At 50.5% G+C, this 22,142-nt stretch overlaps 1 protein-coding gene across 4 annotated transcripts in view; it reads left to right on the top strand.

Annotated features, from left to right (window-relative positions):
- B4GALT2 (beta-1,4-galactosyltransferase 2) overlaps window positions 1-22,142 on the top strand; it is a 235,736-nt gene that overhangs the window by 193,927 nt on the left and 19,667 nt on the right. For all 4 annotated transcript variants that reach the window (XR_010186623.1, XM_063939490.1, XM_063939489.1 and 1 more), the window contains exon 4: window positions 10,538-10,725. Coding sequence is in view for 3 of the 4 variants with exons in the window: in XM_063939490.1 (XP_063795560.1) it covers window positions 10,538-10,725 (188 nt within the window). In the remaining variant the exon portion in view is untranslated. The remainder of the gene's footprint in view (window positions 1-10,537; window positions 10,726-22,142) is intronic.

Genomic DNA, 22,142 nt, shown 5'->3' with positions numbered 1-22,142 from the left:
GAAGGCATGTCCTCATAATTAGTGATAGATGCACATATGCGCCCTTATCTAATGCGGGTGCCCGAAGGCTGGTGCAGGTACACACTGGTGAAGATTATGCCAGCATAGGCTAGCTATTACGATTGGCTGATTATAAATTAATCTCTAAGGCTCATAGGTAGCTTTGTGCTTTGGCCGTGTCTATTTTGCATGATTTTATGAGCGTATTTTACCAAGTTTTCATGCTTATTTCACAATCAACAGAAATGTGTAAAGTATTGGGTGTAAGTGTATGTGACTAATGTCTGATGTAACACATGGCAAAAGAGCCTTTGTGTATGTGTGCTATTGTATAGTTCATGTGAACACATTTCATCATTATTCCGTTGTGTTTTCCTATTATCGTTGCATTTTTGTCTGGAAACCTCAGGTCTCCTACATCTCATCCTCTCTCCTCTCCTCTATCTCCCATCCTCCCCTCTGCCTCCCTTCCCCTCCTCTTCTGTTTCCCCATTACAACTTACTTCTGCCCCTTCACAGGCTCTCTACCCCACCACTCAACCCTGCTCTCTCCCTCCTCTGCCTGTCACCTCACTTCTCCTCCACCACTATAATACTGCACTCCCTCCCTGCCTCACTCCTGCAGTCTCCCTTCCTAGCCAAGGCCCCAGCACCATCATTACACCCTCTATATCCCTTCCTTCCAAATTAATCTTACCTCAACGCTACAGCAATCCTGATAATCTCATTCACATCTCTCCAACAAACTCCTACCCCCTATCCTGTGCCCTCTGGAATGCCAGATCTGTTTGCAACAAACTGGCCCCCACTCATGACCTTTTCATTTCCAACTCCCTGCACCTCCTGGCCATTACTGAAACCTGGATTACTCCCTATGACCCCACTTCTCCTGCTGCTCTCTCTGCTGGGGGCCTCACATTCTCCCCCCCCCCCCCCCCCCCCCCCGACCCGGGGGTCACCATTGGTGGTGGCATTGGGATCCTTTTACCCTCTAGCAACAGATACCAACTTATACCTTCAGAACCATCCCTTACATTCTCTACATTTGAGGTCCATGCGATACGCCTCTACCAACCTACTAATCTTCTAGTTGCTGTCATTTACCGTCCACCTGGCATCTCCTCCAAGTTCCTTGACAACTTTGCTTCCTGGCTACCTCACTTCCTCTCTTCTGACATTCCCTCCATTATTCTAGGTGATTTCAACATCCCTATCGATAACCCCAAATTACCTGCCTCTAGACTTCTTAACCTCACCTCTTCACTTGGTCTCTCCCAGTGGACCACCTCACCCTCCCATGTGAACGGGAGCTCACTGGATCTGGTTTTCACTCACCGCTGCGATATTTCTGATTTCTCCAATTCCCCTTTTCCCCTCTCTGACCACCACCTGCTCTCTTTCAACTTATCAATCTCTGCTTCCCCATTTCTCCCTCCTAAGGCTACCATCACTAAGCGTAACATTGAGGCTATTGACACCTCATCCCTATCCTCCCTGTTCGACTCACTTCTCTCTCCTCTTCTCTCCCTCACATGCCATGAACAAGCCACATCCCTATACAATGCATCTCTTACTTCTGCTCTTGACTCTGTTGCTCCACTAACCACTATTCACCCTCACAGATCAACACCTCAACCCTGGCTAAACTAAATGCACCAGATATCTTCAAATATGCTTACGTACTGCTGAGCTCTAAGGCAGACTTCCTCCATTTCAAATTTATGCTCTCATCCTTCAGTGCTGCCCTTTCCCTCGCTAAACAATCATACCTCAAAATTCTCATCTCTACCCAGTCTTCCAACCCCCGGTGCCTCTTTGCCACTGTTAACTCCCTCCTCTGCCCACCACCACCTCCTCTCCCTTCCTCATTGGCTGCTCTTGATTTTGCCACTTATTTCACATCCAAGATTGACTCCATACGTCAGGACATCAGATCCCACCAGACCAGCAATCAGCCTCCACCGATCCCTTGCCACCCCTCCACTTCCCTCTCACCAACTCTGACAACTTTCTCCCATGTATCTGGTGAGGAAGTCATGGCCCTCATCTGTTCCTCCCCTCCCCCACCACCTCCCCACTTGACCCTATCCCCTCCCACCTCCTCCGCTACCTCTCTCCTTCTGCCTATTCCCATCTTGCCCACCTTCTCAATCTCTACCTCTCATCAGGCACTGTCCTCTCTGCCTTCAAGCATGCTCTTGTCTCCCCTATTCTTAAAAAACCTACCCTTGATCCAAACACCCTCTCCAACTATCGACCCATCTCTCTCCTCCCTTTTGCCTCAAAATTCCTTGAGTGTATTGTCTATAATCGCCTCACTGCCTTTCTTTCCTCTCACTCACTGCTTGACCCATTCCAGTCTGGTTTCCGTTCTCTCCACTCCACTGAAACTGCCCTCACAAAAGTCCGCAATGACCTCCATGCAGCCAAATCTAAGGACCACTACTCTGCTTATTCTTGACCTCTCTGCTGCTTTTAACACTGTGGACCACCCTCTCCTTCTGCAAATCCTTCACTCTCTTGGTCTGCATGATTCTACCCTCTCCTGGCTGTCCTCCTACCTCTCTGATCGTTCCTTCTCTGTCTCCTTTTATGACACTACCTCCCCCCGACTTCCACTAACTGTTGGTGACCCCCAAGGCTCTGTTCTTGGTCCTCTCCTTTTCTCTCTCTATATGTCCTCTTTAGGTGAACTCATTAGTTCTTTTAACTTCCAATATCACCTCTATGCTGATGACACTCAAATCTACCTTTCCTCCCCTGATCTCTCCCCGGCTCTCCTCACTCGTACCTCCAACTGTCCCTCTGCTATCTCTTCCTGTATGTCCCAGCGTTTACTTAAACTCAACATGTCTAAGACTGAGCTGATCATCTTCCCACCCTCCCGTACAACCTCATCTCCCACAATTTCATTATCCATTGATGGCACAACTATCTCCTCTAGCCCCCAAGTGCGCTGTCTTGGCGTAATCCTTGACTCCTCCCTCTCCTTCAAACCACACATTCAGCACCTCTCACAAACCTGTCATTTTCATCTCAAAAACATTTCCAGGATCAGACCTTTTCTCACCCAGTATGCCACTAAGATCATTATTCACTCACTGATTATTTCTCTGACGTCCTAAGTGGATGCTGGGACTCCGTAAGGACCATGGGGAATAGCGGCTCCGCAGGAGACTGGGCGCAACTAAAAGAAAGCTTTAGACTACTGGTGTGCACTGGGTCCTCCACCTATGACCGTCCTCCAGACTTAAGTTAGAATCTTGTGCCCGGCTGAGATGGATGCACACTAGGGGCTCTCCTGAGCTCCTAGAAAGAAAGTATATTTAGGTTTTTTATTTTACAGTGAGATCTGCTGGCAACAGACTCACTGCAGCGAGGGACTAAGGGGAGAAGAAGCGAACCTACCTGACTGGAGGTAGCTTGGGCTTCTTAGGCTACTGGACACCATTAGCTCCAGAGGGATCGAACACAGGACCCGACCTCGATCGTTCGGTCCCGTAGCCGCGCCGCCGGCCCCCTTACAGAGCCAGAAGCAAGAAGTGTTCCGGAAAATCGGCGGCAGAAGACTTCTGTCTTCAACAAGGTAGCGCACAGCACTGCAGCTGTGCGCCATTGCTCCTCATGCACACCTCACACTCCGGTCACTGATGGGTGCAGGGCGCTGGGGGGGGGGGGGGGCGCCCTGAGGGCAATATAAGACACCTTGGCTGGCAAATCTACACCATATATAGTCAGGAAGGCTATATAGGTGTAAAAATACCCCTGCCAGAATTCCAGAAAAAGCGGGAGAAGTCCGCCGGAAAAGGGGCGGGGCTATCTCCCTCAGCACACTGGCGCCATTTTTCCCTCACAGCTCCGCTGGAAGGACGCTCCCTGGCTCTCCCCTGCAGTGTCAAGCTACATAAGGGTAAAAAAGAGAGGGGGGGCACTAAATTTAGGCACAGTATATATAATATAAGCAGCTATAAGGGAAAAAACACTCATTTATAGTGGGATCCCTGTGTTATATAGCGCTCTGGTGTGTGCTGGCATACTCTCTCTCTGTCTCCCCAAAGGGCTATGTGGGGTCCTGTCCTCTGTCAGAGCATTCCCTGTGTGTATGCGGTGTGTCGGTACGGCTGTGTCGACATGTTTGATAAGGAGGCTTATGTGGAGGTGGAGCAGATGCCTATAAATGTGATGTCACCCCCTGCGGGGCCGACACCTGAGTGGATGGTTATGTGGAAGGAACTACGTGACAGTGTCGACTCCTTACATAAAAGGTTTGACGACATACCAAATATGGGACAGCCGGCTTCTCAGCCTGTGCCTGCCCAGGCGTCTCAAAAGCCATCAGGGGCTCTAAAACGCCCGCTACCTCAGATGGCAGACACAGATGTCGACACGGATACTGACTCCAGTGTCGACGACGATGAGACTAATGTAACTTCCAATAGGGCCACACGTTACATGATTGAGGCAATGAAAAATGTGTTGCACATTTCTGATGTTACCCCAGGTACCACAAAAAAGGGTATTATGTTTGGAGAGAAAAAACTACCAGTAGTTTTTCCTCCATCTGAGGAATTAAATGAAGTGTGTGAAGAAGCGTGGGCTTCCCCCGATAAGAAACTAGTAATTTCTAATAGGTTACTAATGACGTACCCCTTCCCGCCAGAGGATAGGTCACGTTGGGAAACATCCCCTAGGGTGGATAAAGCGCTCACACGCTTGTCAAAGAAGGTGGCACTACCGTCTCCGGATACGGCCGCCCTAAAGGAATCTGCTGATATAAAGCAGGAGGCTATCCTGAAGTCTGTATATACACACACAGGTATTGTACTGGGACCAGCTATTGCTTCAGCATGGATGTGCAGTGCTGCAGCTGCGTGGTCAGATTCCCTGTCAGAAAATATTGATACCCTAGACAGGGACACTATATTGCTAACAGTAGAGCATATTAAAGACGCAGTCTTATACATGAGAGATGCACAGAGGGATATTTGCCGGCTGGCATCTAAAATAAGTGCAATGTCCATTTCTGCCAGGAGAGGGTTATGGACTCGGCAGTGGACAGGTGATGCAGACTCAAAAAGGCACATGGAAGTTTTGCCTTATAAAGGTGAGGAGTTGTTCGGGGATGGTCTCTCGGACCTAGTTTCCACAGCAACTGCTGGGAAGTCTGCATTTTTACCCCATGTTCCCTCACAGCCAAAGAAAGCACCGTATTATCAGGTACAGTCCTTTCGGCCCCATAAGGGCAAGCGGGTTAAAGGCGCGTCCTTTCTGCCCAGAGGCAGAGGTAGAGGGAAAAAGCTGCAGCATACAGCCAGTTCCCAGGAGCAAAAGTCCTCCCCCGCTTCCTCTAAGTCCGCCGCATGACGCTGGGGCTCCACAGGCGGAGCCAGGTACGGTGGGGGCCCGTCTCAAAAATTTCAGCGATCAGTGGGCTCGCTCACGGGTGGATCCCTGGATCTTTCAAGTAGTATCTCAGGGGTACAAGCTGGAATTCGAGACGTCTCCCCCCCCGCCGTTTCCTCAAATCTGCCTTGCCAACAAATCCCTCAGGCAGGGAGGCAGTGATAGAGGCAATTCACAAGCTGTATTCCCAGCAGGTGATAGTAAAGGTGCCCCTACTTCAACAAGGACGGGGTTACTATTCCACAATGTTTGTGGTACCGAAACCGGACGGTTCGGTGAGACCCATTTTAAATTTGAAATCCTTGAACACATATATAAAAAAAATTCAAGTTCAAGATGGAATCGCTCAGGGCGGTTATTGCAAGCCTGGACGAGGGGGATTACATGGTATCACTGAACATCAAGGATGCTTACCTGCATGTCCCCATTTACCATCCTCACCAGGAGTACCTCAGATTTGTGGTACAGGATTGTCATTACCAATTCCAGACGTTGCCGTTCGGTCTATCCACGGCTCCGAGGGTCTTTACCAAGGTAATGGCCGAAATGATGATACTCCTTCGAAAGAAGGGAGTTTTAATTATCCCGTACTTGGACGATCTCCTGATAAAGGCGAGGTCCAGGGAGCAGTTGTTGGTCGGGGTAGCACTATCTCGGGAGGTGCTACAACAGCACGGCTGGATTCTAAATATTCCAAAGTCACAGCTGGTCCCTACGACACGTCTACTGTTCCTGGGGATGGTTCTGGACACAGAACAGAAAAAAGTGTTTCTCCCGGAGGAGAAGGCCAAGGAGCTGTCATCTCTAGTCAGAGGCCTCCTAAAACCAAAACAGGTGTCGGTGCATCACTGCACGCGGATCCTGGGAAAGATGGTAGCTTCCTACGAAGCAATTCCATTCGGCAGGTTTCATGCAAGAACCTTTCAGTGGGACCTGTTGGACAAGTGGTCCGGATCGCATCTTCAGATGCATCGACTGATAACCCTGTCTCCAAGGACCAGGGTGTCTCTGCTGTGGTGGCTGCAGAGTGCTCATCTTCAAGAGGGCCGCAGATTCGGCATACAGGACCGGGTCCTGGTGACCACGGATGCCAGCCTTCGAGGCTGGGGGGCAGTCACACAGGGAAGAAACTTCCAAGGACTATGGTCAAGTCAGGAGACTTCCCTACACATAAATATTCTGGAACTGAGGGCCATTTACAATGCCCTAAGTCAGGCAAAACCCCTGCTTCAAAACCAGCCGGTACTGATCCAGTCAGACAACATCACGGCGGTCGCCCATGTAAACCGACAGGGCGGCACGAGAAGCAGGACGGCGATGGCAGAAGCCACAAGGATTCTCCGATGGGCGGAAAATCACGTGTTAGCACTGTCAGCAGTGTTCATTCCGGGAGTGGACAACTGGGAAGCAGACTTCCTCAGCAGGCACGACCTCCACCCGGGAGAGTGGGGACTTCATCCAGAAGTCTTCCAACTGATTGTAAACCGTTGGGAGAGGCCACAGGTGGACATGATGGCGTCCCGCCTAAACAAAAAGCTAGAAAGATATTGCGCCAGGTCAAGGGACCCGCAGGCGATAGCTGTGGACGCTCTAGTGACACCGTGGGTGTACCGGTCGGTTTATGTGTTCCCTCCTCTTCCTCTCATACCAAAGGTACTGAGGATAATAAGGAGAAGAGGAGTAAGAACTATACTCATTGTTCCGGATTGGCCAAGAAGAGCTTGGTACCCGGAACTTCAAGAAATGATTTCAGAGGACCCATGGCCTCTGCTGCTCAGACAGGACCTGCTGTATCAGGGGCCCTGTCTGTTCCAAGACTTACCGCGGCTGCGTTTGACGGCATGGCGGTTGAACACCGGATCCTGAAGGAAAAGGGCATTCCGGAGGAAGTCATTCCTACGCTGATTAAAGCTAGGAAAGAAGTAACCGCAAACCATTATCACCGCATATGGCGAAAATATGTTGCGTGGTGTGAGGCCAGGAAGGCCCCAACAGAGGAATTTCAGCTGGGCCGTTTCCTGCACTTCCTACAGTCAGGGGTGACTATGGGCCTAAAATTGGGTTCCATTAAGGTCCAGATTTCGGCTCTATCGATTTTCTTCCAGAGAGAACTGGCTTCACTACCTGAAGTTCAAACTTTTGTTAAGGGAGTGCTGCATATTCAGCCCCCTTTTGTGCCTCCAGTGGCACCTTGGGATCTCAACGTGGTGTTGGATTTCCTAAAGTCACATTGGTTTGAGCCACTTAAAACCGTAGAATTGAAGTATCTCACGTGGAAAGTGGTCATGGTGTTGGCCTTGGCTTTGGCCAGGCGTGTATCAGAATTGGCGGCTTTGTCATGTAAAAGCCCTTATCTGATTTTCCATATGGATAGGGCAGAATTGAGGACTCGTCCCCAATTTCTCCCTAAGGTGGTATCAGCCTTTCATCTGAACCAACCTATCGTGGTGCCTGCGGCTACTAAAGACTTGGAGGCTTCCAAGTTGTTGGACGTAGTCAGGGCCCTGAAAATTTATGTTTCCAGGACAGCTGGAGTCAGAAAGACTGACTCGCTATTTATCCTGTATGCGCCCAACAAGTTGGGTGCACCTGCTTCAAAGCAGACTATTGCTCGCTGGATCTGTAGTACGATTCAGCTTGCACATTCTGCGGCTGGACTGCCGCATCCTAAATCAGTGAAAGCCTATTCCACGAGGAAGGTGGGCTCTTCTTGGGCGGCTGCCCGAGGGGTCTCGGCTCTACAACTTTGCAGAGCAGCTACTTGGTCGGGGTCAAACACATTTGCTAAATTCTACAAGTTTGACACCCTGGCTGAGGAGGACCTAGAGTTTGCCCATTCGGTGCTGCAGAGTCATCCGCACTCTCCCGCCCGTTTGGGAGCTTTGGTATAATCCCCATGGTCCTTACGGAGTCCCAGCATCCACTTAGGACGTCAGAGAAAATAAGAATTTACTCACCGGTAATTCTATTTCTCGTAGTCCGTAGTGGATGCTGGGCGCCCATCCCAAGTGCGGATTGTCTGCAATACTTGTATATAGTTATTGTTTAACTAAAGGGTTATTGTTGAGCCATCTGTTGAGAGGCTCAGTTGTTATCATACTGTTAACTGGGTATTGTATCACGAGTTATACGGTGTGATTGGTGTGGCTGGTATGAGTCTTACCCGGGATTCAAAATCCTTCCTTATTGTGTCAGCTCTTCCGGGCACAGTATCCTAACTGAAGTCTGGAGGAGGGTCATAGTGGGAGGAGCCAGTGCACACCAGTAGTCTAAAGCTTTCTTTTAGTTGTGCCCAGTCTCCTGCGGAGCCGCTATTCCCCATGGTCCTTACGGAGTCCCAGCATCCACTACGGACTACGAGAAATAGAATTACCGGTGAGTAAATTCTTATTTTCCAGACTGGACTACTGTGATCTCCTCGTAACTGGCCTCCCTGACAGTTACCTCTCTCCTCTCCAATCTATCCTCAATGCCGCTGCCCGGCTTATCTTCCTCACCAAACGCACTACGTCCACCTCCCCTCTCCTACAAGCCCTTCACTGGCTCCCCTTCCCTTTCAGAATCCAATTCAAACTTCTTAAGGGCCCCATACACTTATGCGACATGTCCGACCATCATGTCGCAGGCGATCACCCCACCAGCCTCCCGGACGGCAGGATCGCCCAAGATACATCATATGCTGTCCTTTTGCTTACGGTGTATCTTGTGCGATTCCAGCCACGCCTGCGGGGTCGGACATGAACGCTAGTGCAGCGCGGTCAATCTGGAGGATCAGGTCCAATGCTCACGGGAACGTGCATCGAATCGGATCGGAAACACCTCCAAAATGCCCGATTTCATCCGATATATCTGGCCGAATGTCCAAAATCGGATGAAATCTGGCATGATCGTTCTAGTGTATGGGGCCCTTCACCTTACAAAGCACTCACCCACTCCTCTCACATTTACATCTCTAACCTTATCTCCCTTTACTCTCCCACCCGTCCTCTTCGCTCTGCTAATGCACGACGACTCTCCTGTCTTCTGATTACTTCCTCCCACTCCTATCTCCAAGATTTTTCACGTGCTGCTCCCTTTCTCTGGAATTCTTTACCTCTCCCCTCAGACTCTCCACCTCTCTACAGAACTTCAAACGGGCTCTTAAGACCCACTTCTTTACCAAACCCAGCCAAATCTCATCCTAACCCTCTGTCCCATGCTCAGTCTAACCCATCTGTGTCACCCCTGTCTGTCTACCCCTCCCCTTTAGAATGTAAGCTCTCACGAGTAGGGCCCTCTTCCCTCATGTGCTTATCCTTTTCTTGCTTTAATAATCCTCAACTGCCCAAATCACGCAGTTTTTTGGCCACCGTGATACTTATCTCAGTGTCGTCTACTGGTGTAGTTATGCTTAGTTACCCTGTACTTGTCCTATACTGTCTTCACCTGTAAGTCACTGTTTTCCTGTTTTGATTATGTGCATATGTACTCTGTAATTGGGCGCTGCGGAACCCTTGTGGCGCCATATAAATAAAGGATAATATTAATAATAACAATATAAGATTCTGGGGCATATTTATCAACACCAGAAATTGGGCAGACACAAACCTAGAGAATTGTGACTCTGACTCATACGTGAAGTCAGTGACTCCCTTACTTATTTCTCAGTCTGATGTTAAAGCTGCTCCGCCCCTGTCTTGCCCCTTACTCATCCTGGTACAACGCAGGAGACACGATGTACATATCAGAAATTACATTACAGGGACATTTATTTCAAAGTGGAGGGTTTGCTCACTGAAGCTTACAATCTAAAACCAGATGACCCTTTTTCCTCCACATCTCTTTGTTAATACGGTATGTAGTCATGTGACCAGCGGTCAGGAGACCGACGGTCACATAACCTCCCCCTACATCCCGCCCCCCTCGCAATCTCGACGATCGGCATGCCGATAGCGTCAGTATGCTGACCGCCTGTAACGCATACCACACCCATAGCTACCCTGTTGCTGATAGATAGCATTGATGGACTTGTTATATCGCTTATATGAGGATTGGAAAGGTTATATGTCGTACTGTAACATTACTGAATAGACTTTAGTCCATTGGATAACATCCTCTATGGTTTCCTAATGACTCCATTGTCTTCTCTCCACAGTTCGGCGAGGAGACATTTAATCGGGCCAAGCTGCTGAATGTAGGGTTCCTGGAGGCACTAAAAGACGCAGAGTATGACTGTTTTATATTTAGTGACGTGGATCTTATCCCCATGGACGACCGGAACCTCTACCACTGCTACGAGCAACCCCGACACTTCGCTATCGCCATGGACAAGTTTGGGTTCCGGTAAGAGATGGACGTTGCTGGGGTTGTGTAACCTCTGCCCTCTGTAAATCGCATACATGTGAGGACTTTGCTATTGGCGGTGACACAAGGGCAGCTCATAGCGCCTAATAGCGCAGCTGAAAGGTGACTGTGCGCAGAAATCATTAGCGGTTATTCCAACATGCCTGATTATAATCTGCTTCTTTCCTGTCAGGTGACTGTGCTCGGTCAGGGGAGAGTTGCCTGATATCCCGGACTGTATCCGCTGGGTAGCAGGCATATGCAGCGGGACACGATGGGTTCGTGATGGCGGGACCCAGCGGACCTAATGTGGATGGCGGCAGGCCTATTTTCTTTACTGGCGGACTACAGGTGCCAGCGGGCCCTTAATATCCAGGCATGCTGGCACTTGTGGTTCTCCAAGTGCCGGCATGCTTGGGCAGGCTGCAGGGACCTGTAGGTCGCCTGTAAAGAACAATATTGTCTTACCATGAACCTCGCACCCACCGCCACCAGGGGTGCGGGGCATAGCACTGGGCTATCAGCCCAGTGCTGGATGTTGCTCAGGAAAGGGAGCCCATTTTATTTTTTGAGTGTCCCCACTTTCTGAGGAATTCCAGCCCTGGGCTGACCAGTTTAGTGGTGGTCAATGTGATGGCAGGGTGACCCCACACTGAGTGTTCCTCCTGCTGTGGCATTATACCCCTTGCTGGGTGAGCCTGGTGCTGGTTTTCATTGAATAGGGGGTGCCCCATGCCTTGTTTTCTTGTTTTTGTTGTTTTATTTTTTCATTTCATATTGGGGGGGTGTTAATAAGCCGGAGCCTCCCCAGTCGTTCAACTCACCGCATGTCACTGTCTGTTATACTGTGGCGGATGGTGTGCTGTGGATGTTATTGAGGCACAGGAATGCAGTGTGTCATTAAGGGTTCTCCTTGTGGTTCGGTATGAAAAGTAACATTCAGAATGTTGACAGGTTCGAGCATGTGGTTAAAATGTCAACATTTAACACTTTTTTTTCTTCTTCATATTTTAGCCTATACCAGTGATTCCCAAACTTTTTGGAATTACAGCGCCATAAAGTATGAGAATTATTTTCATGGCACCCTAGAAAGATATATTAAATGAAGTAAATTGTGTTTTTCTCTAACGTCCTAGTGGATGCTGGGGACTCCGTAAGGACCATGGGGAATAGACGGGCTCCGCAGGAGACTGGGCACTCTTAAGAAAGATTTAGTACTACTGGTGTGCACTGGCTCCTCCCTCTATGCCCCTAGTCCAGACCTCAGTTAGAATCTGTGCCCGGAAGGAGCTGGGTGCATTTTAGTGAACTCTCCTGAGCTTGCTAATAAGAAAGTATTTTAGTTAGGTTTTTTTATTTTCAGAGAGCTTCTGCTGGCAACAGACTCTCTGCTACGTGGGACTGAGGGGAGAGAAGCAATCCTACTAACTGCGGCTAGGTTGCGCTTCTAAGGCTACTGCATACCATTAGCTCCAGAGGGATCGAACACAGGAACTTAACCTTGGTCGTCCGTTCCCGGAGCTGCGCCGCCGTCCCCCTCGCAGAGCCAGAACACAGAAGCCGGCGGGTTGAAGCAAGAAGACGTCAAAATCGGCGGCAGAAGACTCCTGTCTTCATATGAGGTAGCGCACAGCACTGCAGCTGTGCGCCATTGCGCCCACACTAACCCACACACTCCGGTCACTGTAGGGTGCAGGGCGCAGGGGGGGACGCCCTGGGCAGCAATTGAGTACCTCCTGGCAAAAAAGCAGCATATATACAGCTGGGCACTGTAATATGCATGAGCCCCCGCCATTAATTTTACACAAAATCGCGGGACAAGCCCGCCGCTGAGGGGGCGGGGCCTTCTTCCTCAGCACTCACCAGCGCCATTTTCTCTCCACAGCTCCGCTGAGAGGAAGCTCCCCAGGCTCTCCCCTGCAGACTCACGGTAGAAAGAGGGTAAAAAGAGAGGGGGGGGGCACATAAATTTAGCGCATTAATCATATATACAGCAGCTACTGGGTAAACACTAAGTTACTGTGTGATTCCTGGGTCATATAGCGCTGGGGTGTGTGCTGGCATACTCTCTCTCTGTCTCTCCAAAAGGCCTTGTGGTGTCCTGTCCTCATATAGAGCATCCCCTGTGTGTGTGGTGTGTCGGTACGCTTGTGTCGACATGTTTGACGAGGAGGGCTATGTGGAGGCAGAGCAGGTGCAGATGAATGACGTGTCTCCGCCGACGGCGCCGACACCTGATTGGATGGATATGTGGAAGGTGTTAAATGATAATGTAAACTCCTTGCATAAAAGGTTGGATAAAGCTGAAACCTTGGGACAGTCGGGGTCTCAGCCCATGCCTGATCCTACAGCGCAGAGGCCGTCAGGGTCTCAGAAGCGCCCACTATCCCAAATTGTTGACACAGATATCGACACGGATTCTGACTCCAGTGTCGATGACGATGATGCAAAATTGCAGCCTAAAATGTCTAAAGCCATCCGCTACATGATTATAGCAATGAAGGATGTATTGCACATATCAGAGGTAAACCCTGTCCCTGACAAGAGGGTTTATATGTATGGGGAGAAAAAGGAAGAGGTGACTTTTCCCCCTTCACATGAGTTAAATGAGTTATGTGAAAAAGCGTGGGATTCCCCCGATAGGAAAGTGCTGATTTCCGAAAGGTTACTTATGGCGTACCCTTTCCCGCCAACGGGCAGGATGCGCTGGGAATCCTCCCCTAGGGTAGACAAAGCTCTGACACGCTTATCTAAGAAGGTGGCCCTGCCGTCACAGGATACGGCCTCCCTAAAGGATCCTGCTGATAGGAAGCAGGAAAGTATCCTGAAGTCTGTTTATACACATTCAGGTACTCTACTGAGGCCGGCAATTGCATCGGCCTGGATGTGTAGTGCTGTAGCAGCATGGACAGATAATCTGTCTGAGGAACTGGATACCTTGGACAAGGATACTATTTTACTGACCCTGGGGCATATAAAAGACGCTGTCCTATATATGAGGGATGCCCAGAGGGACATTTGCCTACTGGGCTCTAGAATAAATGCAATGTCAATTTCTGCCAGAAGGGTCCTGTGGACTCTGCAATGGACAGGTGATGCCGACTCAAAAAGGCACATGGAGGTGTTACCTTACAAGGGTGAGGAATTGTTTGGGGACGGTCTCTCGGACCTAGTTTCCACAGCTACGGCTGGGAAGTCAAATTTTTTGCCATATATTCCCTCACAGCCTAAGAAAGCACCGTATTACCAAATGCAGTCCTTTCGATCACAAAGAAGCAAGAAAGTCAGAGGTGCATCCTTTCTTGCCAGAGGCAGGGGTAGAGGAAAGAAGCTGCACCATACAGCTAGTTCCCAGGAACAGAAGTCCTCCCCGGCTTCCACTAAATCCACCGCATGACGCTGGGGCTCCACAGGGGGAGCCAGGAGCGGTGGGGGCGCATCTCCGAAATTTCAGCCACCAGTGGGTTCGCTCACAGGTGGATCCCTGGGCTATACAGATTGTTTCTCAGGGATACAAGCTGGAATTCGAAGTGATGCCCCCTCACCGTTACCTCAAATCGGCCCTGCCAGCTTCCCCCATGGAAAGGGAAGTAGTGTTAGCGGCAATTCACAAGTTATATCTCCAGCAGGTGGTGGTAAAGGTTCCCCTCCTTCAACAGGGAAGGGGATACTATTCCACAATGTTTGTGGTACCGAAACCGGACGGTTCGGTCAGACCCATATTGAATTTAAAGTCCCTGAACATTTATCTGAAAAGATTCAAGTTCAAAATGGAATCGCTCAGAGCGGTCATTGCAAGCCTGGAAGAGGGGGATTTTATGGTGTCTCTGGACATCAAGGATGCTTACTTGCATGTCCCCATTTATCCTCCTCATCAGGAGTACCTCAGATTTGTGGTACAGGACTGTCATTACCAATTCCAGACGTTGCCGTTTGGGCTCTCCACGGCACCGAGAATATTTACCAAGGTAATGGCGGAAATGATGGTGCTCCTGAGAAAGTAAGGAGTCACAATTATCCCATACTTGGACGATCTCCTCATAAAGGCGAGGTCCATAGAGCAGTTGCTGATCAGCGTAGCACACTCTCAGGAAGTGTTGCAACAGCACGGCTGGATTCTGAATATCCCAAAGTCGCAGCTGATTCCTACGACGCGTCTGCCCTTTCTGGGCATGATTCTGGACACAGACCAGAAGAAGGTGTTTCTCCCGGCGGAGAAGGCTCAGGAGCTCGTGACTCTAGTCAGAGACCTCTTAAAACCGAAACAGGTGTCGGTGCATCACTGCACGCGAGTCCTGGGAAAGATGGTGGCATCTTTCCCTTCGGCAGGTTCCATGCGAGGATCTTTCAGTGGGATCTGTTGGACAAGTGGTCCGGATCGCATCTTCAGATGCATCGGCTGATCACCCTGTCCCCCAGGGCCAGGGTGTCTCTTCTGTGGTGGCTGCAGAGTGCTCACCTTCTCGAGGGCCGCAGGTTCGGCATACAGGACTGGGTCCTGGTGACCACGGATGCGAGCCTCCGAGGATGGGGGGCAGTCACTCAGGGAAGAAACTTCCAAGGGTTGTGGTCAAGTCAGGAGGCTTGTCTGCACATAAATATCCTGGAACTAAGGGCCATATACAACGCCCTGAGTCAAGCGGAGCCTCTGCTTCGCAACCAACCGGTGCTGATTCAGTCAGACAACATCACCGCAGTGGCCCATGTAAACCGCCAGGGCGGCACAAGAAGCAGAGTGGCAATGGCGGAAGCCACCAGGATTCTTCGTTGGGCGGAGAATTACGTGCAAGCACTGTCAGCAGTGTTCATTCCGGGAGTGGACAACTGGGAAGAAGACTTCCTCAGCAGGCACGACCTCCACTCGGGAGAGTGGGGAGTTCATCAAGAAGTCTTCACGCAGATTACAAATCGATGGGAACTGCCACAGGTGGACATGATGGCATCCCGCCTCAAAGGTATTGCGCCAGGTCAAGGGACCCTCAGGCGATAGCTGTGGATTCACTAGTGACACCGTGGGTGTTCCAGTCGGTCTATGTATTTCCTCCTCTTCCTCTCATACCCAAGGTGCTGAGAATCGTAAGAAAAAGAGGAGTGAGAACAATACTCATTGTTCCGGATTGGCCAAGAAGGACTTGGTACCCGGAACTGCAAAAAATGCTCACAGAGGACCCATGGCCTCTGCCTCTCAGACAGGACCTGTTGCAACAGGGGCCCTGTCTGTTCCAAGACTTACCGCGGCTGCGTTTGACGGCATGGCGGTTGAACGCCGGATCCTAGCGGAAAAAGGCATCCCGGATGGAGTTATTCCTACGCTAATAAAGGCTAGGAAGGACGTGACAGCAAAACACTATCACCGTATATGGCGAAAATATGTTGCCTGGTGTGAGGCCAGGAAGGCCCCTACAGAGGAATTCCAGCTGGGCCGGTTCCTGCACTTCCTACAGTCTGGAGTGACTATGGGCTTGAAGTTGGGGTCCATAAAGGTCCAGATTTCGGCCCTATCCATTTTCTTTCAAAAAGAACTGGCTTCTCTTCCTGAGGTTCAGACGTTTGTTAAGGGAGTGCTGCATATTCAGCCCTCTTTTGTGCCACCAGTGGCACCTTGGGATCTCAACGTGGTGTTGGGTTTCCTAAAATCCCACTGGTTTGAGCCACTTAAGACCGTGGAGCTAAAGTATCTCACGTGGAAGGTGGTCATGCTATTGGCCTTAGCTTCGGCTAGGCGTGTGTCAGAATTGGCGGCTTTGTCATGTAAAAGCCCCTATCTGGTTTTCCATGTGGACAGGGCAGAATTGCGGACTCGTCCACAATTTCTGCCGAAGGTGGTGTAATCTTTTCATTTGAACCAACCTATTGTGGTGCCTACGGCTACTCGTGACTTGGAGGATTCCAAGTTGCTTGATGTAGTCAGGGCTTTGAAGATTTATGTGGCCAGAACGGCTGGAGTCAGGAAAACTGACTCGCTGTTTATCCTGTATGCATCCAACAAGCTGGGTGCTCCTGCTTCAAAGCAAACTATTGCTCGCTGGATCTGTAACACGATTCAGCAGGCTCATTCTGCGGCTGGATTGCCGCATCCAAAATCGATAAAAGCCCATTCCACAAGGAAGGTGGGCTCTTCTTGGGCGGCTGCCCGAGGGGTCTCGGCATTACAGCTTTGCCGAGCAGCTACTTGGTCGGGTTCAAACACTTTTGCAAAATTCTACAAGTTTGATACCCTGGCTGAGGAGGACCTTGTGTTTGCCCATTCGGTGCTGCAGAGTCATCCGCACTCTCCCGCCCGTTTGGGAGCTTTGGTATAATCCCCATGGTCCTTACGGAGTCCCCAGCATCCACTAGGACGTTAGAGAAAATAAGATTTTACTCACCGGTAAATCTATTTCTCTGACGTCCTAGTGGATGCTGGGAACTCCGTAAGGACCATGGGGAATAGCGGCTCCGCAGGAGACTGGGCACATCTAAAGAAAGCTTTAGGACTATCTGGTGTGCACTGGCTCCTCCCCCTATGACCCTCCTCCAAGCCCCAGTTAGATTTTTGTGCCCGACCGAGCAGGGTGCAATCTAGGAGCTCTCCTGAGCTTCTTAGAAAAAGTTAGTTTTAGGTTTTTTATTTTCAGTGAGACCTGCTGGCAACAGGCTCACTGCATCGAGGGACTAAGGGGAGAAGAAGCGAACCTGCCTGCTTGCAGCCAGCTTGGGCTTCTTAGGCTACTGGACACCATTAGCTCCAGAGGGACCGAACACAGGCCCAGCCTCGGAGTCCGGTCCCAGAGCCGCGCCGCCGGCCCCCTTACAGAGCCAGAAGCAAGAAGAGGTCCGGAAAATCGGCGGCAGAAGACATCAGTCTTCACCAAGGTAGCGCACAGCACTGCAGCTGTGCGCCATTGCTCCTCATGCACACCACACACTCCGGTCACTGAGGGTGCAGGGCGCTGGGGGGGGGCGCCCTGAGCAGCAATATAAACACCTTGGCTGGCAAAAATACATCACATATAACCCCCAGGGCTATATGGATGTATATTAACCCCTGCCAGATTCCATAAAAAATGCGGGAGAAAAGTCTGCGAAAAAGGGGCGGAGCCTATCTCCTCAGCACACTGGCGCCATTTTTCCCTCACAGCTCCGTTGGAGGGAAGCTCCCTGGCTCTCCCCTGCAGTTAATACACTACAGAAAGGGTTAAAAAGAGAGGGGGGGGCACAATTTAGGCGCAGTATACAACATATATGCAGCTAACTTTTTTATAGGTGCTATCCCTGTGATATATAGCGCCCTGGTGTGTGCTGGCATACTCTCCCTCTGTCTCCCCAAAGGGCTTTGTGGGGTCCTGTCCTCTATCAGAGCATTTCCTGTGTGTGTGCTGTGTGTCGGTACGGCTGTGTCGACAGATATGTGGAGGATAATGAGGTGGAGGCGGAGTGAATGCCTGTAAATATGTTTTCACCCCCTGCGGGTCGACACCGGTGTGGTTGAACTTATGGAAGGATTACGTGAAAGTGTCAACTCCTTACATAAAAGGCCGACGACACGGAACAGCCGGCTACTCAGCTTGTGCCTGTTCCAGCGTCTCAAATGTCATGGGGGGCTCTAAAATCGCCCGCTACCTCAGATAACAGACACAGATGTCGACACGGATACTGACTCCAGTGTCGACATCGATGAGACTGGTGTACCCTCCAAATAGGTCCACCCGTTACAGGATTGAGACAATGAAAAATGTATTACACATTTAGGATTATACCCCAGGTACCACATAAAAGGGTATTGTGTTTGGTGAGAGAAAACTATTAGTAGTTTTTCCTGCATCTGAGAAATTACATGAGGTGTGTGAGGAAGAGTGGTCTTCCCCCGGTAAGAAATTGATAATTTCTACAACGGTTATTGACAGCGTACCCTTTCCCGCCAGAGGATAGGTCACGCGGGGAAACACCCCATAGGGTAGATACAGCGCTTACACGCTTATCAGAAAAGGTGGCACTACCGTCTTCGGGTACGGCCGCCCTGAAGGAACCTGCTGATAGAAAGCAGGAGGTTACCCTATAAGATATGGTCACACACTAGGGCATTATATTGCGACCAGCCGTTGCTTCGGCATGGATGGGCAGTGCTCCCGCTGCGTGGTCAGATTCCCTGTCGGAAAATAATTATGGATAGGGACAATATTTTGCTGAAAATAGAGCATATAAAAGACGTGGTCTTATACATGCGTGATGCACAGAGGGATATTTGCCGGCTGGCATCAAAAATAAGCGCTAGGTCCATTGCCGCCAGACGGGGGTTATGGACTTGGCAATGGTCAGGCGATGCCGACTCGAATCGGCACATGGAAGTTGCCCTATAAGGGGTAAAACTGTTTGGGGATAGTTTTTCAGACCTCGTTTCCACAGCTACTGCTGGGAAATTAATTTTTTTGCCACAGGCTACCCCACAACAAAAGAACGCACCGTATCATCAAGTACAGTCCTTTCGGCCCCAGAAAAACAAGTGGGCTAGAGGCTCATCCTTTCTGCCGAGAGGCAAAGGTAGAGGAAAAAAGCTGCAACACACAGCTAGTTCCCAAGAGCAGAAGTCCTCCCTGCGTCCGGTAGGTCCACAGCATGGTGCTGGGGCTGCTCAGGCGGACCCGGGTATGGTGGGGGCCCGTCTCAGATATTTCAGCGGACAGTGGGCTCTCTCACATGGATCCCTGGGTCCTTCAAGTAGTATCTCAGGGGTACAGGCTGGAGTTCGAGACGTTCTTCCCCCCGCCGTTTCCTAAAATCTGCCTTACCGGCACCTCCCTCTGCCAGGGAGACGGTGTTGGTGGATATTCAACACTATAATCACAACAAGTGATTGTCAAGGTGCCCCTCCTTCAGCAAGGAAGGGGTTACTATTCCACAGTGGTTGTGGTACCGCAACGGTTCGGTGAGACCCATCTTGAAATTAAAATACTTGAACTTTTATATCAGAAGATTCAAGTTCAAGATGGAATCGCTCAGGGCGCTTATTACGAGCCTGGACGAGGGGGATTACAGGGTCTCCCTGGACATCAAGGATGCGTACCTGCATGTCCCCATTCCCCCCCCCCCCCTCACCAGGAGTACCTCAGATATGTGGTACAGGACTGTCACTATCAGTTCCAGACGCGGCCGTTGGAGCTGTCCACGGCACCGAAGGTCTTTACCTAGGTAATGGCCGAAGTGATGATACTCCTTCGCAAGAAGGAAGTTTTTATTATCCCGTACTTGGACGATCTCCTGATAAAGGCGAGGTCCAAAGAACAGTTGGTAGTGGGGGTAGCACTCTCTCGGGAAGTGCTACAACAGCACGACTAGATTCTCAATATTCCAAAGTCACAGCTGGTCCCGACGACACGTCTTCTGTTCCTGGGAATGTTTCTGAACGCAGACCAGAAAAGAGTGTTTCTTCCAGTGGAAAAAGCCGAGGAGTTGTCATCTCTAGTCAGAGACATCCTAAAACCAGGACAGGTGTCGGTACATCAATGCACACGAGTCCTGGGAAAAATGGTAGCTTCGTACGAAGCATAATTCCATTCGGAAGACTCCACGCAAGGACGTTCCAGTGGGACCTGTGGGACTAATGGTCCGGGTCCCATGTACAGATACAACAGCGGATAACCCTGTCAGCAAGAAACAGGGTGTCACTGCTGTGGTGGCTGCAGAGGGCTCATCTACTAGTGGGCCGCAGATTCGGAATACAGGACTGGGTCCTGGTGACCACGGATGCCAGCCTTCGGGGCTGGGGTGCAGTCACACAGGGAAGAATTTCCAAGGAGATTTCGCTTCACATAAATATTCTGCAGCTAAGGGCCATTTACAATGCCCTAAGACAAGCAAGGCCCCTGCTTCAGAACCAGCCGGTACTGATCCAATCAGACGACATCACGGCGGTCGCCCATGTACACAGACAGGGCGGCACAAGAAGCAGGATGGCGATGGCAGATGCCACAAGGATTCTCCGATGGGCGACCTACACCCAGGAGAATGGGGACTTCATCCAGAAGTTTTCCAAATGCGGGTAAACCGTTGGGAATGACCACGGGTGGACATGATGGCGTCCCGCCTCAACAAGAAGTTGAAAAGATATTGCGCCAGGTCAAGGGACCCTCAGGCGATCGCTGGGGACGCTCTAGTGACACCGTGGGTGTACCAGTCGGTTTATGTGTCTCCTCCTCTACCTCTCATACCCAAGGTACTGAGAATAATAAGAAGGCGAGGAGTGAAAACCATACTCGGGGTTCCGGATTGGCCATAAAGAGCTTGGTACCCGGAACTTCAAGAGATGCTGGCAGAGGACCCTTGGCCTCTGCCGCTCAGACAAGACCTGCTGCAGCAGGGACCCTGTCTGTTCCAAGACTTACCGCGGCTGCGTTTGACGGCATGGCGGTAGAACACCGGATCCTAAAGGAAAAGGGTATTCCGAAGGAAGTCATCCCTACCCTGATCATAGCCAGGAAGGATGTCACCGCAAGACATTATCGCCGCGTTTGGCGAAAATTTGTTGCTCGGTGGGAGGCCATGAAGGCCCCGACGGAGGAATTTCAACTATGTCGATTCCTGCACTTCCTGCAAGCAGGGGTGACGTTTGGGCCTCAAATTGGGGTAAATCAAGGTCCAGATTTCGGCTCTGTCGATTTTCTTCCAGAAAGAACTGGCTTCACTGCCTGAAGTTCAGACTTTGGTTAAAGGAGTACTACATATTCAGCCTCCTTTTGTGCCTCCTGTGGCACTTTTTGGATCTCAACGTGGTGTTGGATTTCCTAATGTCGCATTGGTTGAGCCACTTAAAACCATGGAGCTAAAGTATCTCGCGTGGAAAGTGGTCATGCTGTTGGCCTTGGCCTTGGCCAGGCGTATGTCAGAATTGGCGGCTTTGTCATGTAAAAGGCCTTATCTGATTTTCTGTATGGATAGGGCAGAGTTGAGGACTCGTCCTCAGTTTCTCCCGAAGGTGGTCTCAGGTTTTCACTTGAACCAACCTATTGTGGTGCCTGCGGCTACTGGGGACTTGGAGGATTCCAAGTTGCTGGACGTAGTCAGAGCCCTGTAAATTTTATTTTTCCAGGACGGCTGGAGTCAGGAAAACTGACTCGCTGTTTATTCTGATGGCACCCAACAAGCTGGGTGCTCCTGCTTCTAAGCAGTCTATTGCGCGCTGGATTTGTAGCACTATTCAGCTGGCGCATTCTGCGGTAGGATTACCGCAGCCTAAATCAATAAAAGCCCATTCCACAAGGACGGTGGGCTCATCTTGGGCGGCTGCCCGAGGGGTCTCGGCTTTACAACTTTGCCGAGCAGCTACTTGGTCAGGGGCAAACACGTTTGCAAAATTCTACGAATTTGATACCCTGGCTGAGGAGGACCTGGAGTTCTCTCATTCGGTGCTGCAGAGTCATCCGCACTCTCCCGCCCGTTTG

The sequence above is a fragment of the Pseudophryne corroboree genome, chromosome 9, assembly GCF_028390025.1.
Source record: "Pseudophryne corroboree isolate aPseCor3 chromosome 9, aPseCor3.hap2, whole genome shotgun sequence".
NCBI lineage: Eukaryota > Metazoa > Chordata > Amphibia > Anura > Myobatrachidae > Pseudophryne > Pseudophryne corroboree.
Note: the sequence above shows the minus strand (reverse complement) of the source record. Positions and strands in the feature narration are given on the sequence as shown.